The 20982-nt window shown below is 41.8% G+C and overlaps 1 protein-coding gene across 1 annotated transcript in view; it reads left to right on the top strand.

Moving 5' to 3' along the window:
• Positions 1–20982, top strand: part of LRP1 (LDL receptor related protein 1) — a 518911-nt gene that overhangs the window by 97335 nt on the left and 400594 nt on the right. The window contains exon 2 of the mRNA XM_073576846.1: positions 16977–17099. Within this exon, the coding sequence (XP_073432947.1) occupies positions 16977–17099 (123 nt within the window). The remainder of the gene's footprint in view (positions 1–16976; positions 17100–20982) is intronic.

Below are 20982 nucleotides of genomic sequence, written 5' to 3'. Positions count from 1 at the left end.
AGATAGAGTAAGATAGAAAGATATAGAGATAGGTAGGTAGATATAGATAATAGAGATAGCAAGATAGACATAATAGATAGATATAAATAGATATAGAGATAGAAAGATAGATATAGAGATAGAAAGATAGAGATAGAGCGATAGATAGAGATAGATATAGATAATAGATAGAGATAAATAGATAGATATAGAGATAGATAGATATACAGAGAGATAGAGATAGAGATAAATAGATAGATATAGAGAGAGATATAGAGAGAAATAGATATAGAGATAATAGATATAGAGATAGATAGATATAGAGATAGAGAGAGATAGATACAGAGAAAAGATATAGAGATAAATAGATAAAGATAGATAGATATAGAGATATAGAGATAGAAAGACAGATAAAGAGATAGAGCGATAGATAGATATACAGAGAGATAGATATAGAGATAGATAGAGATATATAGATAGCTATAGAGATATAGAGATAGACATAGAGAGAAATAGAGATAGATATAGAGATAGATAGAGATAGATTTATAGATATAAAGATAGATATAGAGATAGATATAGATATAGAGATAGAGCGATAGATAGCGAGAGATATAGATATAGAGATAGATAGATACAGAGAAAAGATATAGAGATAGATAACGGATAGATAGATAGATATAGAGATAGATAGATATAGATATTAGATAGAGATATATATAAAGATAGATAGATATAGATGGTAGCTAGATAGATAATAAATATAGAGATAATAGATATAGAGATAGATAGATATAGATATAGAGATATATATAGATAGAGATAGATAGATAGATATAGAGATAGATGTAGAGATAGAAAGATAGATATAAAGATATAGATAGAGATAGAAAGATAGATATAAGAGAGATAGAGAGAGAGATATATAGAGAAATAGAGATAGATAGATAGAGACAGATAGAGAGAGCGAGAGATATAAAAAAAAAAACCAAAACACAATACTCACCTCTCCTCCTCGCTCCCACGCTGATCCCGGCTTCAGTGTCAGGAGCTGTCCCCTCTGCCAGACACACAGCGGGTGCGCGATGTAGTGACGTCATCGTGCACTGGCTGTGAGTCAGGAGCAGAGGGGCCTGAGGGCGGCACCGGCCCTGATTTACAGCTGTAGTCTGCAGAGCGGCTTACTGGGCTGGGGGCGGGGCCTCTGGGGGTGGAGACCTGAAATGATATTCACTGCTTCGCAGTGAATATTCATTTCTCTTTAGCAGCGGGGACAGGGGCTCCTGCCTCCTGACACCCGCTGCTGCTCCGCTGGCAGGGGCCCCCATAGCAGCTGCATGGTGTGCGACACACCACTGGCTGGGGGCCCCTGGAGCAGCGGGGGCCCTAGGCAACTGCTGGCCCTGTATGCCTGCAGGTGCCAGAGCCCACCAGATGCCAGGGCCCACCGGAGAATCCTCCGGTTCCCCGGTGGGCCAGTCCGACGCTGTATGAAACCCAGAGTATTTTTGCTCCAGCACATTAAGGGGAATCTGTCACCCTTTTTTGGCCTTTAAGCTGCGGCCACAGCCATCAGGGGCTTATCTACAGCTGTAGATAAGCCCCCAATGTAACCTGAAAGAGAAGAAAAACACGTTAGATTATACTCCCCGGAGGGCGGAGTCTGGTGCGGTGGGTGTCGCAGTCCGGCGCCTCCCATCTTCATACGATCATGTCCTCCTCCTTGCTTCTCCCTCGGCTCCTGCACCGGCGTACTTTATCTGCCCTGTTGAGGGCAGAGTAAAGTACTGCAGTGCGCAGGTGTCGGGAAAGGTCAGAGTGGTCAGGCGCCTGTGATGGGAGGTGCCGGACGGGACGGCGACACCCATCAGACCGGACCGAACGCCGGGGTGAGTATAATCTAACTCTTTTTTTTCTTATCTTTCAGGTTACATCGGGGGCTTATCTACAGCATTACAGAATGCTGTAGATAAGCCCGTGATGGCGGTGCCGGCAGCCGATAGGGCTAAAATAGGGTGACGGATTCCCTTTAAGTGTTGTGAGGATTTATCTAAGTTGCATTATGGGTTGGCTTTTATGTGGACATCCATAGAGTGGGCAGAAGGGTGTCTACCTTATCTCCACCTGCAGAGCCAGCATCGAGATGTGCTGATAGGACCTATGTGATGCCAGTCAGGTGTTCAGTCACATGGGGGAGGAGTCACATGGTCTGGGGCTTAAATAGCTGGGCTCCAGAGCCAGTCTTTGGTCAGCAGGACTGGAGAGATGGAGAGAGGATTCTCCAGTGGTTTGTGTCCTGTGCAGTAAAGACTGAACCTGTGTTGCTGCAGAGCGGGCAAACGTATGGACTCCGTTACAGCATTTTGTTTTCTTTGTTGCTTTCCTGTTTTTGCCTGAAGGCCTGTGTTTATTTTTCCTTCTCGTTGGTTTATGCTGCCACATAATAAACAAACTGGTCAGAACGCCATAATCAGAACCTTTTCTACAGATAGATATTAATTTGTCAAGTAGCGAATGACCCTTTAATGTTGTCCCGCCCAGTTCAAAACTTAACTATTTCGGGGGGCTTCTTAACTGTCCCCTGTTATAGGAGGTAAGTCCACTAGGGCTACCTGGCAGGTACCTGGCCAAGCGTGTACATGAGGGGATTGAGAGTGGGTTCCAGCTGAGTAAACCATGCGGCTGATGGGTATATAATGTTTTGTCTGCTTAGAAAAGTCTTATTTAACTCCTTTGCTTCCAAAATCTAGAATACTGTACATATTGCAGAAATATCAAACTGCAAAATGATGTTGAAAGGTGAATACATGCTGTAAGCCTTGAGTAGATAAATTGGTGAGGTCCTCAGTATCGTACTCCATTCCTGCTGATGTTAATGGATTAGTAATGGCTTCTGAGTGATTTCTCTGTATTACTCCATGGCCCCTACTCTTAGTTCTTAGTGGATTATGGCTTTTTGGAAAGCTCGTCTTCCCCCGTTAGGGCTATGATGCACTCTTGAAATCCGACAATGAGAACATTCGCCTCTTCAGGTTCCCATCACAAAGGATTTGTACATAATTGTCGCCCTTTATGTCATAAAACGGCACTGCAAGTTTTAACATCACTTTCAAGAAAATGACAGCCGGCCCTGCAGATCACCTGATATTTACGACGCTTTCATTGTACGGTGTTAATGAAAAATAATTGAAACCGCTGTAGCCTTTACATTTCTAGCACAGGAGCCTATGACTTCAGTCTGTCAAGGGGTGGTCGGCCACGTAATTGCTGCTCTGTTATTGCTTGCATGGAATTTTGGGTCTCTGTCCTATACGTCTAATTGACATACGCTGGTTCTCTAACAATAGCATTTCATGGGTGATTAGAGAATAATAGACCTCCATGACATTGAACTTGGGTTTCTGCAGAGACAAGTCCTGCCCATTACAGGGAGGCTGCTCTTCTCCATACATTATCCGAGGCAGACTTATTCTAGCCAGGAGAAAGATGAAAGCCGGTTTACCCCTGATCTGTATATAATTCAGGAGATGAAAACAAACCATTTCCAGCCCGGCAGGGGGCGAAGGGATATTTGAGGACCTGCCAAGTTCTCATTTTCTTCTCCAAAGTCTCCCCTTTTTTGTATTTGCCGTTCCGTTTCTCCTGAAGAAGAGAGTCTCATTGCTCCGTTGTGCTTTGTTAAACATCTCCTATTTCTCCCCAGCCATCACAAATGGGCTTGAGGCGCGGAGCGTGTGACCAAAATGTTAAACAAAGGTCTATCATTTTGGTCACGTCTCCGCTGCAGCTCCTGCCAGAGAGTAGAGAGCATACTAATGTTCAAGGGTTGCGAAAGGCCTGCTCGCTAGTGTTCCATGGCTGGATGGAGGTCTTGTTCGTGAGCTGTCAATCATTCCTGCGCATGTTCTGTATCGATGTGAATGCAGTCGGTAACCCAGTTTTCCAGCGCACACAATACTCTAAAGACCATTCATAGTGTAGTTGTCCGGCTCTGCGTTCGTTATCGTTTAGTATGGCTTGTTTGCGTCATTTATCTCTTTATACGGTGAGTTTCAAAATGATTCTTGCCGGGTGCCGCGTTTATCGGTTTCCTTTTTCTTTTAATTTTTTTTTTATTAATCTATTCTTATGTAAATCGTTTAATTGCAAAGTGACACAGTTTCATAGTTTTTAACCCCTTCACGCTGCGACCAATTTCTGATTTTTCATTTTTTTTTTTTTTTTCTCACCTTCTTCCCAGAGCCATAACTTTTTTTTTTTTTATTATTTTTCTGTCCTCATAGACGTATGAGGGCTTATTTTTTTGAAAGGGAACAAAATTCCAAGTGGGGAGAAATTGTAAAAAAAAAAAAAAAAAAAACCAATAAAAGCCCCCACATATCTATTTTTTTGTGGGGGGCAATTGTTTTTACGGTGTATATTGTGTGTTAACATGACCTCGCAATGTGATTCTTCTCATGAGTACGAATATGGGGATATCGAACATGTCCAATTTTGCTATTATTTTAGTGGTGAAAAAAACGAAAGTTTTGAAAAAAAAATAAATGTTTTGGGTTGTCTCGCCATTTTCCAAGACCTGTAACAATGCCATTTTTCTGTCGATAGAGCTGTGTGATGGCTTATTTTCAATGGGGCGAGACTGTGTTTTTACTGATTCCATTTTGGGAAAGACATGACATTTTGATTGCTAGTTACATTTTTTTGTGGTATTGTGGCAACCCCCAAAAAATGTAATTTTGGCGTTCTTGAAATTTTTCCTTTCACTTTGTTTACCAGTCGGGTTAATTTTGATCTGTCTTTTCTGAAAACAGTGATGCCACACGTGTGTGTGTGTGTGTATATGTATGTGTGTGTGTGTGTGTGTATATATATATATATATATATAATATATATATGTTTTATTATCTTTTATAAATGTCTTGAAGGGAGGTAAGGCTAGGCAGACATGGGTCTATCGAGTTCAACCTATAGCCTATCATGATCCTATTTGTTTTTCATTTCTATTTTTACTATTGATAGATAAATATAGACTAAATCATCAGATTATGACAGTTCTGGCAAAACAAATAAAATTAAAATGGGCAAAAAAGAACTTGCGAAGATTTTTAGGATTCATTTTTGATTTGTCAATGGACATGCATAGAAATACAGCAAAAAATCAAACTACAAGTATGAATTTCCCCTAGGATTCACATTTGAGGTAGAAGGTCATGGACATGTATTGTTTGACTGCTGGGATTTATTTAGTTCTGCTGTTTGTTTTTCTTAGTTTTCTGCTTGGTGGATAAATATCAATAAATACTGAAAGTTTTTTTTGGCTTTGGAAACTTCCAAATCTCTCATTTTGCGTGGACTCATCAGTTTTAGGAAGCACGGGGCCAAAGGACAGTTCAACCTCTAACATAGTTATTTTTCTGTAGAAATATTAGCATATACCATTTGACGTGCCAAGCCTAGAAGATGACTTGCTAGTGAAATATATACCGGTAATTTTGCCGTTCTTGATTTTTCTTTCTATTCTGTTTAAGATGCAGATTCATTCATACGGCTCTGGTGCTGTATAAAATTTTTTTTTTTCTTTTGAAACTAAATCTGATCATATACATTTTAACGTATTATATTATATTATAACCCCACTAGCTTGGCCGTGCAAAATTTTCGCACTTTGGTCGTCAGGGTCGTAGGCAATTTAAAAAAAAGCAAGCTGGTCAAATGTAAATGTATTTCATGAGATGATGAACACAGACCGGTATTTATATATGTAGATTGGTAATGCAATAAATTGTTTTGATAAGTAGAGGCCAAAAAATGCTTTCCGATTGAGGTGCCACCTGCAGGTCATTGTGTCTTTCTGCAGGTTTATGAAAATGAATGTTTCAGCTATATTTAGTGATAAAATCATAAATGTGTGGTTTGTTTGGCTATTTTTGTGCTGAAGGGAGCAAGTTTACCTTTCAAATGGTGTATCGTGTGTGTGTGGGGCGAAGTGATCAGCGAAGAAGCAGTGCATGTTTACAAACGTGTTGGTAGTGTGCTTTGAGGTACTGTGGTGCTAACTGCAGGTCATTTTTCCTTACTGCAGGTTTATGAAAATTAATGTTTAAACTGTATTTTGTGAACAAATCGTGGATGTGTGGTTTGTTTGACTGTTTTCTTGCTGAAGGGGGCAAGTTTACCTTTCAAATGGTGTATCATTTGTGTGTGAGTGCAGTATGAACGGGTATACAAAGTAATCACCGAAAAACAGAGTATAGAAATAATAGAATAGATTATATATGTAATGTAACATATACAGTTTAATGTTGGCAGATGCTTCCTGTTTCATTAGTCTAAGGGCTCATTCCCACTTGATATAAAGATGTCATATCTATAAAAAAGTTTAAAAAAAACTTAAAAAAATGTAAAAAAAATATAGAAACTCTACAAAAATAAATAAAAATATATTGTACCCATAAATATTTTTATGAAAATAAAAATATATAAACAATAAAAATACACATATTTGGTGTTACCGCGTTTGCAGCGACCCAACGTATAAAACTGTCCCACTAGTTACCCCCTTTAGTGAACACCATAAAAAAAGGCACAAAACAATGGATTATCATCATACCGCCGAACAAAAAGTGAAATAAAACGCAATAAAAAAATACTAATATAAATAAACATGATACCGCTGAAAATGTCTTCTCGTCTCACAAAAAACAAGACATCATGCAGCTCCATCAGCGGAAAAATAAAAAAGTTATAGCTCTCAGAATAAAGCGATAAAATTTTTTTTTTTCTCTAAAATTTGCTTTTAGTGTTTAAAAGCACAGAACATCTAAAAATATAAAGGTGGTATCGCTGTAAAATTGCCCCCATATAGTAATTGTCCCTCATACTGGTCCTCTCTATTTAATAATGTGCATGTGGCTGGCTCCCACTGTCCTTTGGCTTATCAGTCCCCAAAATGTCCCTTGGCTTGACTGTGCCTCCACTGTCCCTTGCCCTGGCAGCAGTATCATGCCGCATCCACAGAAGGGGAAAAAAAGCCTCTTACCTCCCTGCACCGCGCGTCCTCTTCTAACAGATCCGGTGCACTCATGTTAAAATTGTTGCCGACCTAGCAGAGGCCGGTGGCTGACATGAGTGCGCCTGTCTCAGGCACCGCATGACAGTGACTTGATACGCTCGCGACGGGCGCACATACGTCAGCCGCCTGCCTCGTTAACTATTGCGACGAGCCAATACATTTCAGCAGAATGCGTGTCCTCGGACGCACATTCATTTGAAACCAGTGGGCCCCCTACTCGTCCTGCTCGGGTGCTCGCCGAGGCCCACCGGAGAATATTCCGGTCTCCCGGTAGGCCTGTCCGACCCTGGCAGTAGTATTATCATGAACCTGCATCACAGTGCCCCTATAGTATATTATGGTACAGTCGTACATATCACAGATTGTCTCGCAGCCTCTATAGCAGGGGTAGGGAATTTTTTTTTTCTACCAAAGGCCATTTGGATATTTATATCATCCTTCAGGGTCAATACAGATTGCATGCTAACTCCAACTAAATACGTCCTGACGCTTGCAATAGTGTCAAGACGTAATCTTTTATTGCATGTGTAGCGCCCCCTAGGGCCGGGGTTACTCGGTACCGGGCCGGTCAGTTCTTAAGGGGGATGTCCTGGCAGCGCTGCCCCAGTCCATAGCCCTGGGCGTGCAATGAAGAAGAAGAAGATGATGATGATGGTGATGATGATGATGATGGTTTTGGGGAATAAAGATGGGGATGATGCGTGACGCCACCCTTGGTGTTCGGCAAGGAAGGTGATAGCCGACGCTGCAAAAGAGACCGCTGGGGCTGTTGGTGATGTAGCACAGTTGTTACAGCTCTCCAGGGGAGGAGCTAGCCCCAGGGCAGTTATAGGTGTTAGAGGTGATGATGGTGGTTGTGATGCAAGGCAGGTGACGCTGTGAATAAGTCAGAGGACACAGTGGAGTGCAGCCTTCACACTTTTACTCACAGTTCTTTCTGTTACATTCCCCAGCCGGGGTGCTGTGGCCTCTGGGTCGTTGGTTCAGCCAGCTCACAGGTAATTTGAGGTATACAGTGTCAGAACCCCCTTCAGATGTTCCTTTCCTGGCCGTCTCACTGCACTGGCTCCCTCCTCCTACCCTGCGCCTTCACACACAGTGTCCCAAGCCAGCAGCCTCAGATCTTGTCTGGCGACATTCTAGGTCCCCTGATCCTATCCGGCTGCCTTTTCAGCGAATGTGTTGGATGTGGCTGCAGCACATGCAGATACTGCAACCTCCGGTTAGCTAGCTGAGTCCTTAGTTTCTCCACTAGTCTGGGGCCGGTCCCCTACTGTGACCTGGTCCCTCCACCCGACTACGGTCGGCGTGGATACGGGCCCCACGGTTGGATTCCTCCCTGCCCGTGCCCCTAGGACCCCTTCTTTCTCTCTTCCACTGAAGCTCATCTTTCTGTTGTTCTGTCTTTCCTTCTTTCTACTGTCTGCTGGTCCAGGGATGAGCTCCTCACTGCTCAAGTCCCCAGCACCAACTGAACACTTTCCCTCCAACTGTCACTTCCTGCAGCTCCCCCTGCAGCTTTCTCCACCCACACCCTCTGCCCAGTCCCTCCCTGCGCATGAGAGGTCTGGTGTTGGATGCAAGTGTGTGAGTTCTGTATGGTGCCCCCTCCTTACCTGAGAGCGGAATACCACACCTCTGGATGAGGTGCAGTACCTCTGTGGCGACTGAACCCTCAGGGGCGTCACAAACGCACCACAGCATTCAGTAGTGAAAGTCATCAAGGGCTGTACAGAACTTGGGTCTAAGGTTCCCCACCCCTGCTCTATAGTATAGATGCTGCGAGACAGTCAGTGATATATATTACTGCACTATATAATGGAGGCCCTGCAAGACTGTATTACTCTTTGGCTGTGCCAGGATGAGCTGCTGCTTTGGATTTTATTTATAAGGTCCTGCTTTACTCTCAGTTATCTACTTATTATTTTCTTAATCGTTTCATCTGTCTTTGAATTGCCAATTTGGTGGCTTGTGAGCCAATTTCTGTACCGGATTTCTATAGCCTCTAGTTACAGTATTGAATTGCATAGGGATGACAATTGTAAGTTTGATGGATTGTAATTAGAGCAAACATTCAACTTGACACCCTGCCGCTTTATCTCACGGATTGGAAGCTGCCCAGTTTCTGGTTACCTCATTGAATCCAGGAGATAATATTGAAACGTTAATTAAAAATTGGAAAAAATCTCAAATAACTGATGTTTGTTTTCTGATGACTTCTGAGAATCTCAGCACATTAAAGAAGTGATCTAGAATTTAAAGGGCTTCATCTGTGGTCGGATGAGGTACCAGTGTCATCAAGAGGTCCACCTCATGCATGGTGGGACCGGTCACAAACACGTTTTAATATGCTTTCAACGTGTTTGTTTGTTTTTCTGCCACTGGAAGTCATTGTTGACCTCTTCTCGTTATCTGACGTTCCATGCTATACCTCTATATCGGCAGGGTTGTTATTTCTCACCTTTTTGACCCCCATCATCACTGCATTGCGGCATCATTACAGTGAAATTGATGTAGTGACCCAAGCGGTTATCTTCTCACATCAGCATTTATAGTGCTCGTACGATCACTTCTCCTTGCCTCAAGTGCAGCCTAAACAAGTCCGAGAGGGTTTGGAAATGAAGCCGAGAAGAAAAGTGCCTCTGCCAACGTTTACGCTGAGACATTTAATTTTATGAAACCCTCAATAATATTTAGAAAGGCCACAAAATGAATTGTGTAGACATCTCCTCTGAAAGCTGCTATTTGTGAATACACACGCAATTCAGATCATAACTTCTGAAGTGTAGAAGGTTTAAAACGGCAGAAAAAAGATAACAGTCATAAATAATATCAGACTTTTACTGGGCGATGCCGTAGCCCCGTCTGCACTGCACAGCTCTGGCTTGTTATAGTCCACCATGATTGTAACGGCACAACAGTGGATAGGTAAAGAGCAGAAAGGTAGCCAGCAAAAAGGTATGTAATGGCATTCACCAGGGCAAAACTAAATTAGCAAGTTGTCTCTTCAAAGAGGATGAGGACATGAACTCTTGTGACACTGTGTTTCGGGGTACTGCCTCTCGTCAGTGCAAAGTGTGAGATCTGGTTTGGCTGCGGGAGAGGCTTCTGACCGACATCCAAGGGATAACATTTCTTACATGTCAATCCTGGCATGCCGAGGTGAGGCGACTAAATTAGGCAACGCCACCAACAGTATGCAAGGAATTGGCTCACTCATTAGGGACATACAGCGAGGGCTCAACAGAAATCACATGCACAACAAATTGAAACAATTCCAAACTACTTTTTGGTAGATAATAAGCCAAATATATAATTTATAGCCACAGCAAAGACTCATCCCAGTTGGGTCCCTCCATAAATACAATAGAATAATGCATCATATATAGAGTTGAGTTAAAAATATTTGCAGGATCCGCTACAGCACATCTGTAGTTCATGGCCACTGTCCAGAATCCCGAGAGCCTACTACCTTCTGATATCACCGGCGCCTCTTCTTAGTTGGCCTGATAGGACATCATGCGTGCGTCAGGCCACAACGATGAGTTGTGCCGGGCCTGCTAATCAGAAGAGGCTCTGCAGAACGCTCTCACTTTTCTTGTTAAAGGTATTAATCATTACTATATATTAAAACAAGAGTTTATTGTATCTATAACAAAAATCACTGAATTCAGTCTGTGATCTGCGATTCCTCTGGTGGATGTAAGGCAGGCAACTTGCAGAAGATGAAGTGCTCTCCTATATTGAAAAGTCTTCGTGCTGTCCCTATTCCATAGTAATAAGTGCGACTGCCTCTGATTTGTATCAATATTTCACCGATCTGCATCTGTTCTGTTCACATTAGGAGTGTGGTTTCCGGTGAATACTTTGATCGGACGCCTGCGATGATTCTAGGCAGTGGCTTGTGTAACTTACAGCATCCCCATGTAAAATAATAATAAAAAAAGTACCGTATATATGTAACATACATATTCCTGGATATCATTGTATAGAATAATCTAGTATTGCACACAGCCTTTTTTTTTTTTTTGCCTATTTGCATCCTGTATAGAGCAATCATTCTGGGCATTACTTTCACATGGATTTTTTTTTTTTTTTTAAATAATATAATTTTTTAATAGCATTCACCCAAAAAGATGGCATAACTGCATTGGATGGTTGATTGTTTTTGGAGACATCAAAGAATTATAGTATCTTCCCGTCTCCTCCATACCCCGGTACTTATGGCTCGGCAGAGCAGTCCCTTGTTCTAAAAGTGAGAGCCACAGACAGTAATCATTTTAATAATAATTTTATGTATATTGCACCAACATATTCTGCAGCACTTTACAACTGAAGGAGAACAAAAAGATCAGCTGCTGAAACTCATCATGCAAGATCCCCCAACATCATCTGTCAGTGGAAGAGTCAGAAGCCCCCCATACACATCAGACTGACTGCTGATCCCGCTGGTATGGGGGTTCGGCCATCTGTAGTCCAATGTGAAAGGGTTTTTTCACAGTTTTTAATGTTTGGGACCTGAAATCCATTCCAAATATGTTGGATTTTCTATGGCTGATCGCAAGTCACACTGCCATAGTCATAGCTCTAAAATAATCCACCGACAGAAAATTGTAGACAAGTTGCACATGTGATTTCTTCTGAGAATTGCTGTCACACAACACAAATTACCGTGTGTGTAAACCAAGCCTTAATGATGGAGATGGCGCAAAGAAAGTCTCCCCGACAAGAACATCCAAATGCCAGTGGTTTTATTCTGGAGAAGAAACGAGACATCCGGACCTCCGACAGACACTAAATCCAACATCCGAATGTGCACTAGTGCCATCCCCAGTGACTACATGCACCTCTGTTATTTGGGTCACTAGTAGAGATGAGCGAACCCGAACTGTAACGTTTAGGTTCGTACTGGGTGCTGAACTCTGAACACTGACTTCTCCCAGAAGTCCATTTTGGTGTGTGGAGTTCCGGGAGAACTGTGTGAGTGGGAGAGAAACTCTGTGGGGGTACGCTGCCTTCTCTGACAGCTCCTTAGCCCTTACGGCAATAATTTTACAGCACCAAAGTTCATGTAGCCATTGATTTCTGAGAGATTCAGGTTCGGGTAGAGGTCTGGTACCTGAACTGAACTTTGGAGTAAAGTTTGGACGAACCTGAACATCCACGGGTGTGCTCATCCCTAGTCACTAGTTTCCGTCCAGGACAAGAAGACTACAAATCCTTCCATGAAGTCTGTAATTCCTCTGTGATCAAATTTGGGAAATGTCTTGTAGTGAGGAGGCTAGTGGCGTTCATTAATCCTCGGCTCAACCCTCTACGTATAGTTTATATCCTCATCTGAACACAGGCATTATGTCGTAGTCCCGGTTCTATGTGATAAATATATGTAGATCACTTGTGCCCTGCCGTCCTCAGCCCCGGGGTATTGTTCCAGGTTTGTGGTTCAATAGGGGCTTTAAGATCTAGACTTTACACAGTAGCCCCATTTGTGACATTGTAATCTGTCCCCGTTGGTGTAAGATAACCACCCTGAAGTGGCCAGTGGAGGAAGGTTCATGTAGTCTAGCCATATTCATGCACGATTCATTTATCACTGGGCAATGAATGTGTTACAGTGCGTTATTGATGAGAAAGGAATTTCATAAACTGCAGAGATCATAGAAAAACACTTAAAAGTAGAAAGAAAAAACGGAGCCAGCTCACCTGCTGTGGCGTGTTGTCAGCACGGACTGCCAGGAGACCACTGGGAGTAATGCAAAAAAGGAGAAGGTCCAGCTGGTACAAAAAGGCTATTTATTGAAGATTCAGATTAAAATCGGCATTCCGCAGAGCGGTAACCCAGCAACGCGTTTCGAACACCACATGTGTTCTTTGTCATGTCAGAGCTGCATAATGACATACGGGGTTACAATATATACACTCCCAATACAGATACCACTCCCCCTTACAGATCACATGATTATAGCAACACATATAATGTGAAAATTATAAAGAAAAAGAGACAAAAATATATATAAAGACATTCAGAATATTATACAAAAAACATAAAGTATGCTTTCAGGACGGAAGTTCAATAATGAAATAGTAGCTCTCTTAGAAGATTAAGTCCACAAGGATGACAGGTGTTCAGAATAAACATCCAGAAAGCCTCACGATCAAGCAAAAACTTGCGGATATGACCTCCTTGCTGATGGAACTATTTTTTCTATTGCAAATACTTGAAAGGATGCTGTATTACGTTCATGAAAATGTACAAAATGTTTAGCTGCCTGTGACATTGTACGAGAAGAAACAGAGATGTTACATATACCATTTAAATGTTCAGAGATCCGTTTTTTCAAATTGCGGATAGTGCACCCGACATGCATCTTATTACATATAGAGCAATTCATTATATATACCACATATTTACTATTGCAGTTCAAGAATTGTGTTATATTAAATTGTTCCGAACAGTTAGAATCGGAAAAATTCTTAGTAGTCACAACAAATTTACATATTCTACACCGACTTTCACCACATTTGAAAAAACCTTTGCAATTAAGCCATCATTACAATTACGCTTTATGCGGGTAAATTCCCCAACAGGGATTGATCTGATGGTGTGCTTAGGATGACAGCTGTGCACATGTAATATACTGTTCCCCGACATTGGTTTAGAGAAGGTGGAAGCCATGATTATATTACCTTTGCCCTCCAAAAACAGATCTAAAAAAGAAATGGAAGAAATATGAGTACTGGACGTGAAGGAAAGACCAAATGAATTATTGATATATTTGACAAATTCAGGAATAATAACAATTTTTAATTTTGACAACCAATTTTATTTGCAATGTAGGGGGTTTCAATGGGGACGAAATTTTCCCCGGCTGTAGCTAACCTGGTAATGTCTTATTGGGAACTCAATTACTTATATGCAGACTCCAATCCATTTATTAATAGCATATATTGGTATGGACGATTTATCGATGATCTCCTGTTCATTTGGAGGGGGGACATTGTTATTATTCCTGAATTTGTCAAATATATCAACAATAATTCATTTGGTCTTTCCTTCACGTCCAGTACTCATATTTCTTCCATTTCTTTTATAGATCTGTTTTTGGAGGGCATATAATCATGACTTCCACCTTCTCTAAACTAATGTCGGGGAACAGTATATTACATGCGCACAGCTGTCATCCTAAGCACACCATCAGATCAATCCCTGTTGGGGAATTACCCGCATAAAGCGTAATTGTAATGATGAAGTGAAATTGAGGGGTGAGTTGGAAGAGTGAAAGAAAACTCCGTAATCGTGGGTATCCAAATTGGATGCTTCATAGAGCAATAAATATAGTGGAAAAGAAAAATCGTTTTGACCTTTTGGAAGGAGACACATTTAATAAGAAAAAATGGCAGCCCAAACCGGTATTATCGTTATGCTACAGTCCTCAATTTCACCATATCAAAAAAATAGTTTTAAAATATTTACCTCTTTTAGGCTAATTTCACACTTGCTTTTTTTTGCAGCGCGTTTTTCCCGCAAAAAAACGCATTGAAAAAACGCATACAAAAGCATACAACTGCTGCGTTTTTTTCAAGCATTTTTATGAACATGCATGAAAAAAACGCAGCATTTTTATGCGTTTGTATGCGTTTTTAGTGCGTTTTTACCGCGTTTGCGTTTTTTCCAAACATTAGGTGGCCCCTCACACTAACCCAAACCATGACTTTACTAACCCTGACCCTAACCCTGACCCTAACCCTAACCCTTAACCAAACCATACTTAACCCTAACCCAAACCCTAAACCCTAACTAACCCTGACCCTAACCCTAACCCTAAACCCCCTTAACTAACCCTATCTCTAACCCAAACCCCTAAATTCCATGGTTAACAAAAAAAACGCATGTGCAAAAAAACGCATACATAAGCATGCCAATGCGCACCCATAGACTTATAATGGGTGTCTTGCTGCTAAAAAACGCATTGCGCGCGCATGCGTTTTTTTGAGGCAAGTCGGACGCCCAAAAAATGCAACAGGATGCATTTTGTGCGCCCGAGCACATACTGCAAAAAAACGCATGCGCGCAAAAACGAATACAAACGCATGTGTATGCGCACATAAGCGCATCCCATGCAAAGTATAGGAAAAAAAACGCATGCGTTTTTTAGCGCTAAAATCCTGCGAAAAAAAACGCAAGTGTGAAACCAGCCTTAGAGGAGGATACAATATTATCTAAAATATTGGAACCAGGATGTGCGGTGTAGCTAAAAGAGCCAGAACACCGGGTAGTTTTTTACCAATTCCTAATAACAAGAGAAAAAATGACAATTCTACATGGCTTCATTGCAAAGGTTTTTTCAAATGTGGTGAAAGTCGGTGTAGAATATGTAAATTTGTTGTGACTACTAAGAATTTTTCCGATTCTAACTGTTCGGAACAATTTAATATAACACAATTCTTGAACTGCAATAGTAAATATGTGGTATATATAATGAATTGCTCTATATGTAATAAGATGCATGTCGGGTGCACTATCCGCAATTTGAAAAAACGGATCTCTGAACATTTAAATTGTATATGTAACATTTCTGATTCTTCTCGTACAATGTCACAGGCAGCTAAACATTTTGTACACTTTCATGAACGTAATACAGCATCCTTTCAAGTATTTGCAATAGAAAAAAATCGTTCCGTCAGCAAGAGGAGGTGATATCCGCAAGTTTTTGCTTGATCGTGAGGCTTTCTGGATGTTTAATCTGAACACCTGTCATCCTTGTGGACTTAATCTTCTAAGAGAGCTACTATTTCATTATTGAACTTCCGTCCTGGAAGCATTCTTCATGTTTTTTTGTATAATCTGAATGTTTTTATATATATTTTTGTCTGTTTTTCTTAATAATTTTCACATTATATGTGTTGCTATAATCATGTGATCTGTAAGGGGGAGTGGTATCTGTATTGGGAGTGTATATATTGTAACCCCGTATGTCATTATGCAGCTCTGACAAAGAACACATGTGGTGTTCGAAACGCGTTGCTGCGTTACCGCTCTGCGGAATGCCGATTTTAATCTGAATCTTCAATAAATAGCCTTTTTGTACCAGCTGGACCTTCTCCTTTTTTACTTTAAAAGTAGAGCACGTCAGGAGGTCATGGTTTCCTGAGTGTGAATCGTTCCTTTTACGAGGGTCTGCACCTCAGGTGTTGGGTTTGACTGTTTAACCTTACACAGGATTTATAAAAATACGAAATAATTAGAAATCTCCTTTTATTGCGCCAAATTTTTGACTAGAACCTAGAAATCGTAGTATGTTCAGTTCCAAAAATGTGAATTTTAAAAATTAAAAAATGACTTTCAATACGTACTAGCAATACTCAAGATCACTGAGCTTGTGCAGCATCATGGACGTCCAGCTGATTTCCTGAACATTTGGCTTTTATTGCTGTTATCTTCAAGCTTTTTCACGGTGTAAAACACAACCAGACGTCTTTTGATGCCAGCAATGGTGTCTGCACACTTAAATGCCATTGTTCTGTGTATTCTCAGAACTTCTCGCTATGTATTTCTATGAAGTTCCTTGCACTAGATGTGTATCTGCCCCCTCTAGGCCACCTTCCCGCCATAAGATTTTGGTCAGTTATTGACCCTGCAGAATTTCTGCACTTGTTAGGTTACTGCGTTTTTACGTTGCATTTTGTTACTTGCGTTTTTATCGTGCTTTTGACGCTGCTTTTTTGTCTTGTTGAGGAAGAAGAGCTGACATGTACTTTAGAATGGCTCTGGTATGTTGTATGGACCTGTCGGTATGAACTACAGCCCTCTCAAACCAATTGCTAATGTCCTGATATATTTTTATATTGTCTATTTTTTTATTTGTTGTTTTTTTAATTTATTTCTCATAGATAATAATGTATTTTTTTTTTTTTCTTCTTCCAGCTCCAAAAACCTGTAGCCCTAAACATTTTGCCTGCAAGGACCAGGTAACGTGCATATCAAAAGGTTGGAGATGTGATGGTGAAAAGGATTGTCCCGATGGATCCGATGAAGCTCCTGAAATATGTAAGTGAATGTTATATCAACCATGCAGAAATATTCCAGTCTGACCAAATACAATTAGCTTTCCTGCTTGGGGGTGACAAATGTTGTCTGGCAACAGACATTAAAGGCAACCTTCTGAACCTCCACATTTCTGGTGCTTAAATCCTCGCTGCCAGGCGGAAGTTAACCTTATTCCCCTTGACAGAATTCCAGTTTCAGTCACGGAGGCGGTGTCGGTGCAGGTTCATTCACCGCGTTGAGTGGCGATGTAACTGCGCCCCTGGCACCGACTGACAGCAGGATCATCATTGGGGCCGGCTGTCAGTCAATGCTAGGGGCGTGGTTATAGCCGCTGATCTCTATGCACAGAGCAGCAACTGAATCCGGGCTGGCATCACCCCCATGACTGAAACATGAATGCTACTGGGAGGATTAAAGTTAATTTCCTCCTGGCAGCAGGGTTCTAATTGCCGGTGCTGGGCAGGCTCAGAACACTATCAATCTGCCGATTAACCCCATATCTGCATGTTAATAGCATTTTTTCACATAACAGGTTCCCTTTAATAACTCGCTGTTTTTAAAGGGAACTTGACAGTGGATACATGCTGCTTAAACCATTGGCTGCATGTATTAGGCATTGGCTGTATGATTTCAGCCATGTATGTTAGACATCCTAAAAACTGTGGCATTTCAGAGAAAAACATACTTTAAAGACAAATGGGAGACTAGTTTGACAGACAGGTCCTCTGCGGTTTCTACTTGCTTGTGGGCAGGGTGAAATTATGGGGTATAAATTACAACAGAAATGTGCTCTAGTTCACAACTTGAGTACACTTCTTACACTGGCACAAGGCAACTGAAACATATACCAAATTCATTAAAGGGGTATTCTCAAGTTGTCTATTGAGCAACTCTGCACAATATATGATTTATAACGGAAGCTTGTCAGAAGCTGAGATGGAGGTGAGGGATAGCTGCTGTATAGAAATCAGTGGGCTGAATAGAGGTGGCTGGGATGTTAAGAGTTAACACCTTTCCTGGAATTTAGCTATTGGACACACGGCCAGGGTCTGGGCAGGCGCCAGTGGCCGGGCTCCATGGAAACCAGCTGTGCACTATTAAGATAAAAGTTGTCATTGAAGGAGAATTACAGCAGTTTGGAAAAACATGTCAAGTAGAAGCTTGCTTATAACTAATTAAAGCAATTTAATAACTTGAAAATACTCATTTTAGAGGCACACCTCTCTAAATGCATTTGATGAATATGAATCAAGACTGGGGTACAAAACACAAATCTTGATGAATCTTGGAAAAGTGAAAGCATAAACCAGCTAAGGGCAAGATACACTACACCAGTGTTCCCCAACTTCTGTCCTCAAGAGCCACCAACAGGTCATGTTTTCAGAATTTCCCTTAAAATTGCACAGGTGAGATCTGCTCACCTGCACAGGCAATAATTCCACCACCTGGGCAATACTAAGGAAATCCTTAAAACCTGACCTGTTGGTGGCTTTTGAGGACTGGAACTGGGGAACGCTGCACTATAGGGTAAAAGTGCAGACTAATATCCTGGGGTATTACCGCAATTCTGGAGATTAGACAAAGTACACATTTTTTTGCAAGTTAACAACCCATTTAAAAATTTCCTTTTTTTCTTTTTTTTATTTATGTGGTTGTAAGTAGAGATGAGCGAATATTTCAATGTTCGGTTCGGATTATGTTTGTTGAATTTGCAATACTCGCCGATTTGTCGAATATTCGCCGAACATAACCGAACGCCATTCACATCAATGGGAGGCAAAACAAACACATACACAACACCTTATAACTGCCCCAAATGCTGCCAAAACACATCAAATGAGGGACAGACACCAGGAAAGTGGTGTCAATTCACCCACAGTACAGATTTTAGCCTGGCACTGCAGCAATCAGCCAGGCATGAGGTATCGGGGTCTGGGACAGCATTTACAGCTTTCAGTTGCACGTCACAGTAAGATGAGGTGGGTAAGGGATCGGTGTAGGGTCCCCTTGCTGGGAGCGCTCATACCACATGCAACACCTGTACCTGCTTTCATGCTGAGCCACACTCAGGAGCACAAATATCAGTTTTGTAGACTACCATTGTCAGAAAAACTTAAGGACAGTAACACGGTTATTTGAGTCCAAGGAAGTCGAGGCTTGACGGTGTCTGAGGCCTACTGCTACTGGCAACACACATGCAGGAGATCCAGCCAGGAGTGTTAACATTTCCAAAAATTATTGGCAGACACCACCAAAGTGGCATCAATTTCACCACAGTAGAATTAGTACACTAGGGACCAACAGGTCTTCCACTACACCCAATCCAGCAGATGGACACCAAACCAGGAGTATTCACATTTTAAAAAATGAGGGCCTGACAACACCGAAGCGGAATAACTCACTAAAATAGAAATAGTATAATTGGGACATAGACATCTTCCACTACACCTAACCCAACAGATGTACACCAATCATGACTGTTCATATTTCCTCAAATTTGTGTTATCAGCAGCAGAAGCCACTGAAGCCATACTAAAGATATCACAGGGTGCAGTTATTTGACATTAATGCATCACAATAAAAAATGCAATATCACCTAGTCTGTACAGTCTGCGATTGGGGTGCAAAAGTCCTTGGAGATCCATGACTTGTTCATCTTGATGAAAGTTAGGCAGTCTACACTTTCAGGGGACACCCGGATGTGCTTATCCATCAGGACACCACCAGCAGCACTGAAGACACGCTCTGAGAGAACGTTGGCTGCCGGGCATGATAAATCCTCCAAGGCATGAGGCGAGCTCAGGCCACTCCTCCTTTTTGGAAGACCAAAATGTGAAAAGGTTCAAACCCTCCCTGATGGTATTGATATTCAGTTCTAGATACTCCTCCTGCACCATCCTCTCCATTTGTTCATCACGTGTAAGACCTGGACTCTGTTGTGCTGGTGCACAAGTTGGTCGAAAAAAAAAGTGTCAAAGGATTGACAGAAATTGCTTCTTCCATTTCCACCACCGCTGCTGTTAATGTTTTGTCGTTGACGAATTGATGTGCCAGATTTGGAAGTCTATAGCTGCGATGCGAACTGTGTGCTTCGCTGGTGTCTTGGGGAAAAGCTCTCTTAAGGTTGTGTAAAAGCATGTTTCGATACTCCAGCATTCACGGGTCCCTTTCTAGACCTTTATAACGTGGATCTAACAGAATGGCAACCCAGTGGTTAGCATTATTCCTAATCCTATGTTGCAGATAGGGGTGCCTTCTTTCTGCACTATGTCGGGCTCTACTATGATTTCCAAGCTTATGCTGTGTTGGTGGCTGGGTAACAATGAGGCTCATTTCCTCCGTCCCCTCCCGCCAACCGCAAACAACAAACGGGAGGATAATTCTCTTTATCTGACAGTTGCTCGCCCATCACCTCTTCCTCCTCCATTTGTTCCCCGGATCTTGTACCTTCAATAACAGTTGCTAACCAGCCCCCCTCAATTGCAGTAATCCACCCTGCCTTGGCACCCGCCTCTGTGACGACAGTCTTGAACTTAGAGACAATGTTATCCCTTCCGCAGCCTCCTTTGCTCCTCCTCTTCTTCCTCCTCTTCTTCTGGGACCACCATTTCCTCCCGCAGGCTATACAAAGTCTGCTCCAGCATAAAGATGACCGGAATAGTGATGCTGATGATGGCGTCATCAGCGCTAATCATCTTAGTAGCCATTTTGAAACTGTGCAAAAGGGTGCAGAGGTCCTTAATCTGTGCCCACTCTGTAAACGTGATATACACATTGTCTGTACTGTGTTGGCCTAGGCTATACGATATAACGTACTGCGTTAGGGCTCGTTTCTGCTGCAACATGTGCAGAGTGGAATTCCACGGTGTCGGCACATATCAAC

This window comes from Dendrobates tinctorius, unplaced genomic scaffold (genome assembly GCF_039654945.1).
Source record: "Dendrobates tinctorius isolate UK_male_01 unplaced genomic scaffold, ASM3965494v1 ptg000051l, whole genome shotgun sequence".
Taxonomy (NCBI): Eukaryota; Metazoa; Chordata; class Amphibia; order Anura; family Dendrobatidae; genus Dendrobates; species Dendrobates tinctorius.
Note: the sequence above shows the minus strand (reverse complement) of the source record. Positions and strands in the feature narration are given on the sequence as shown.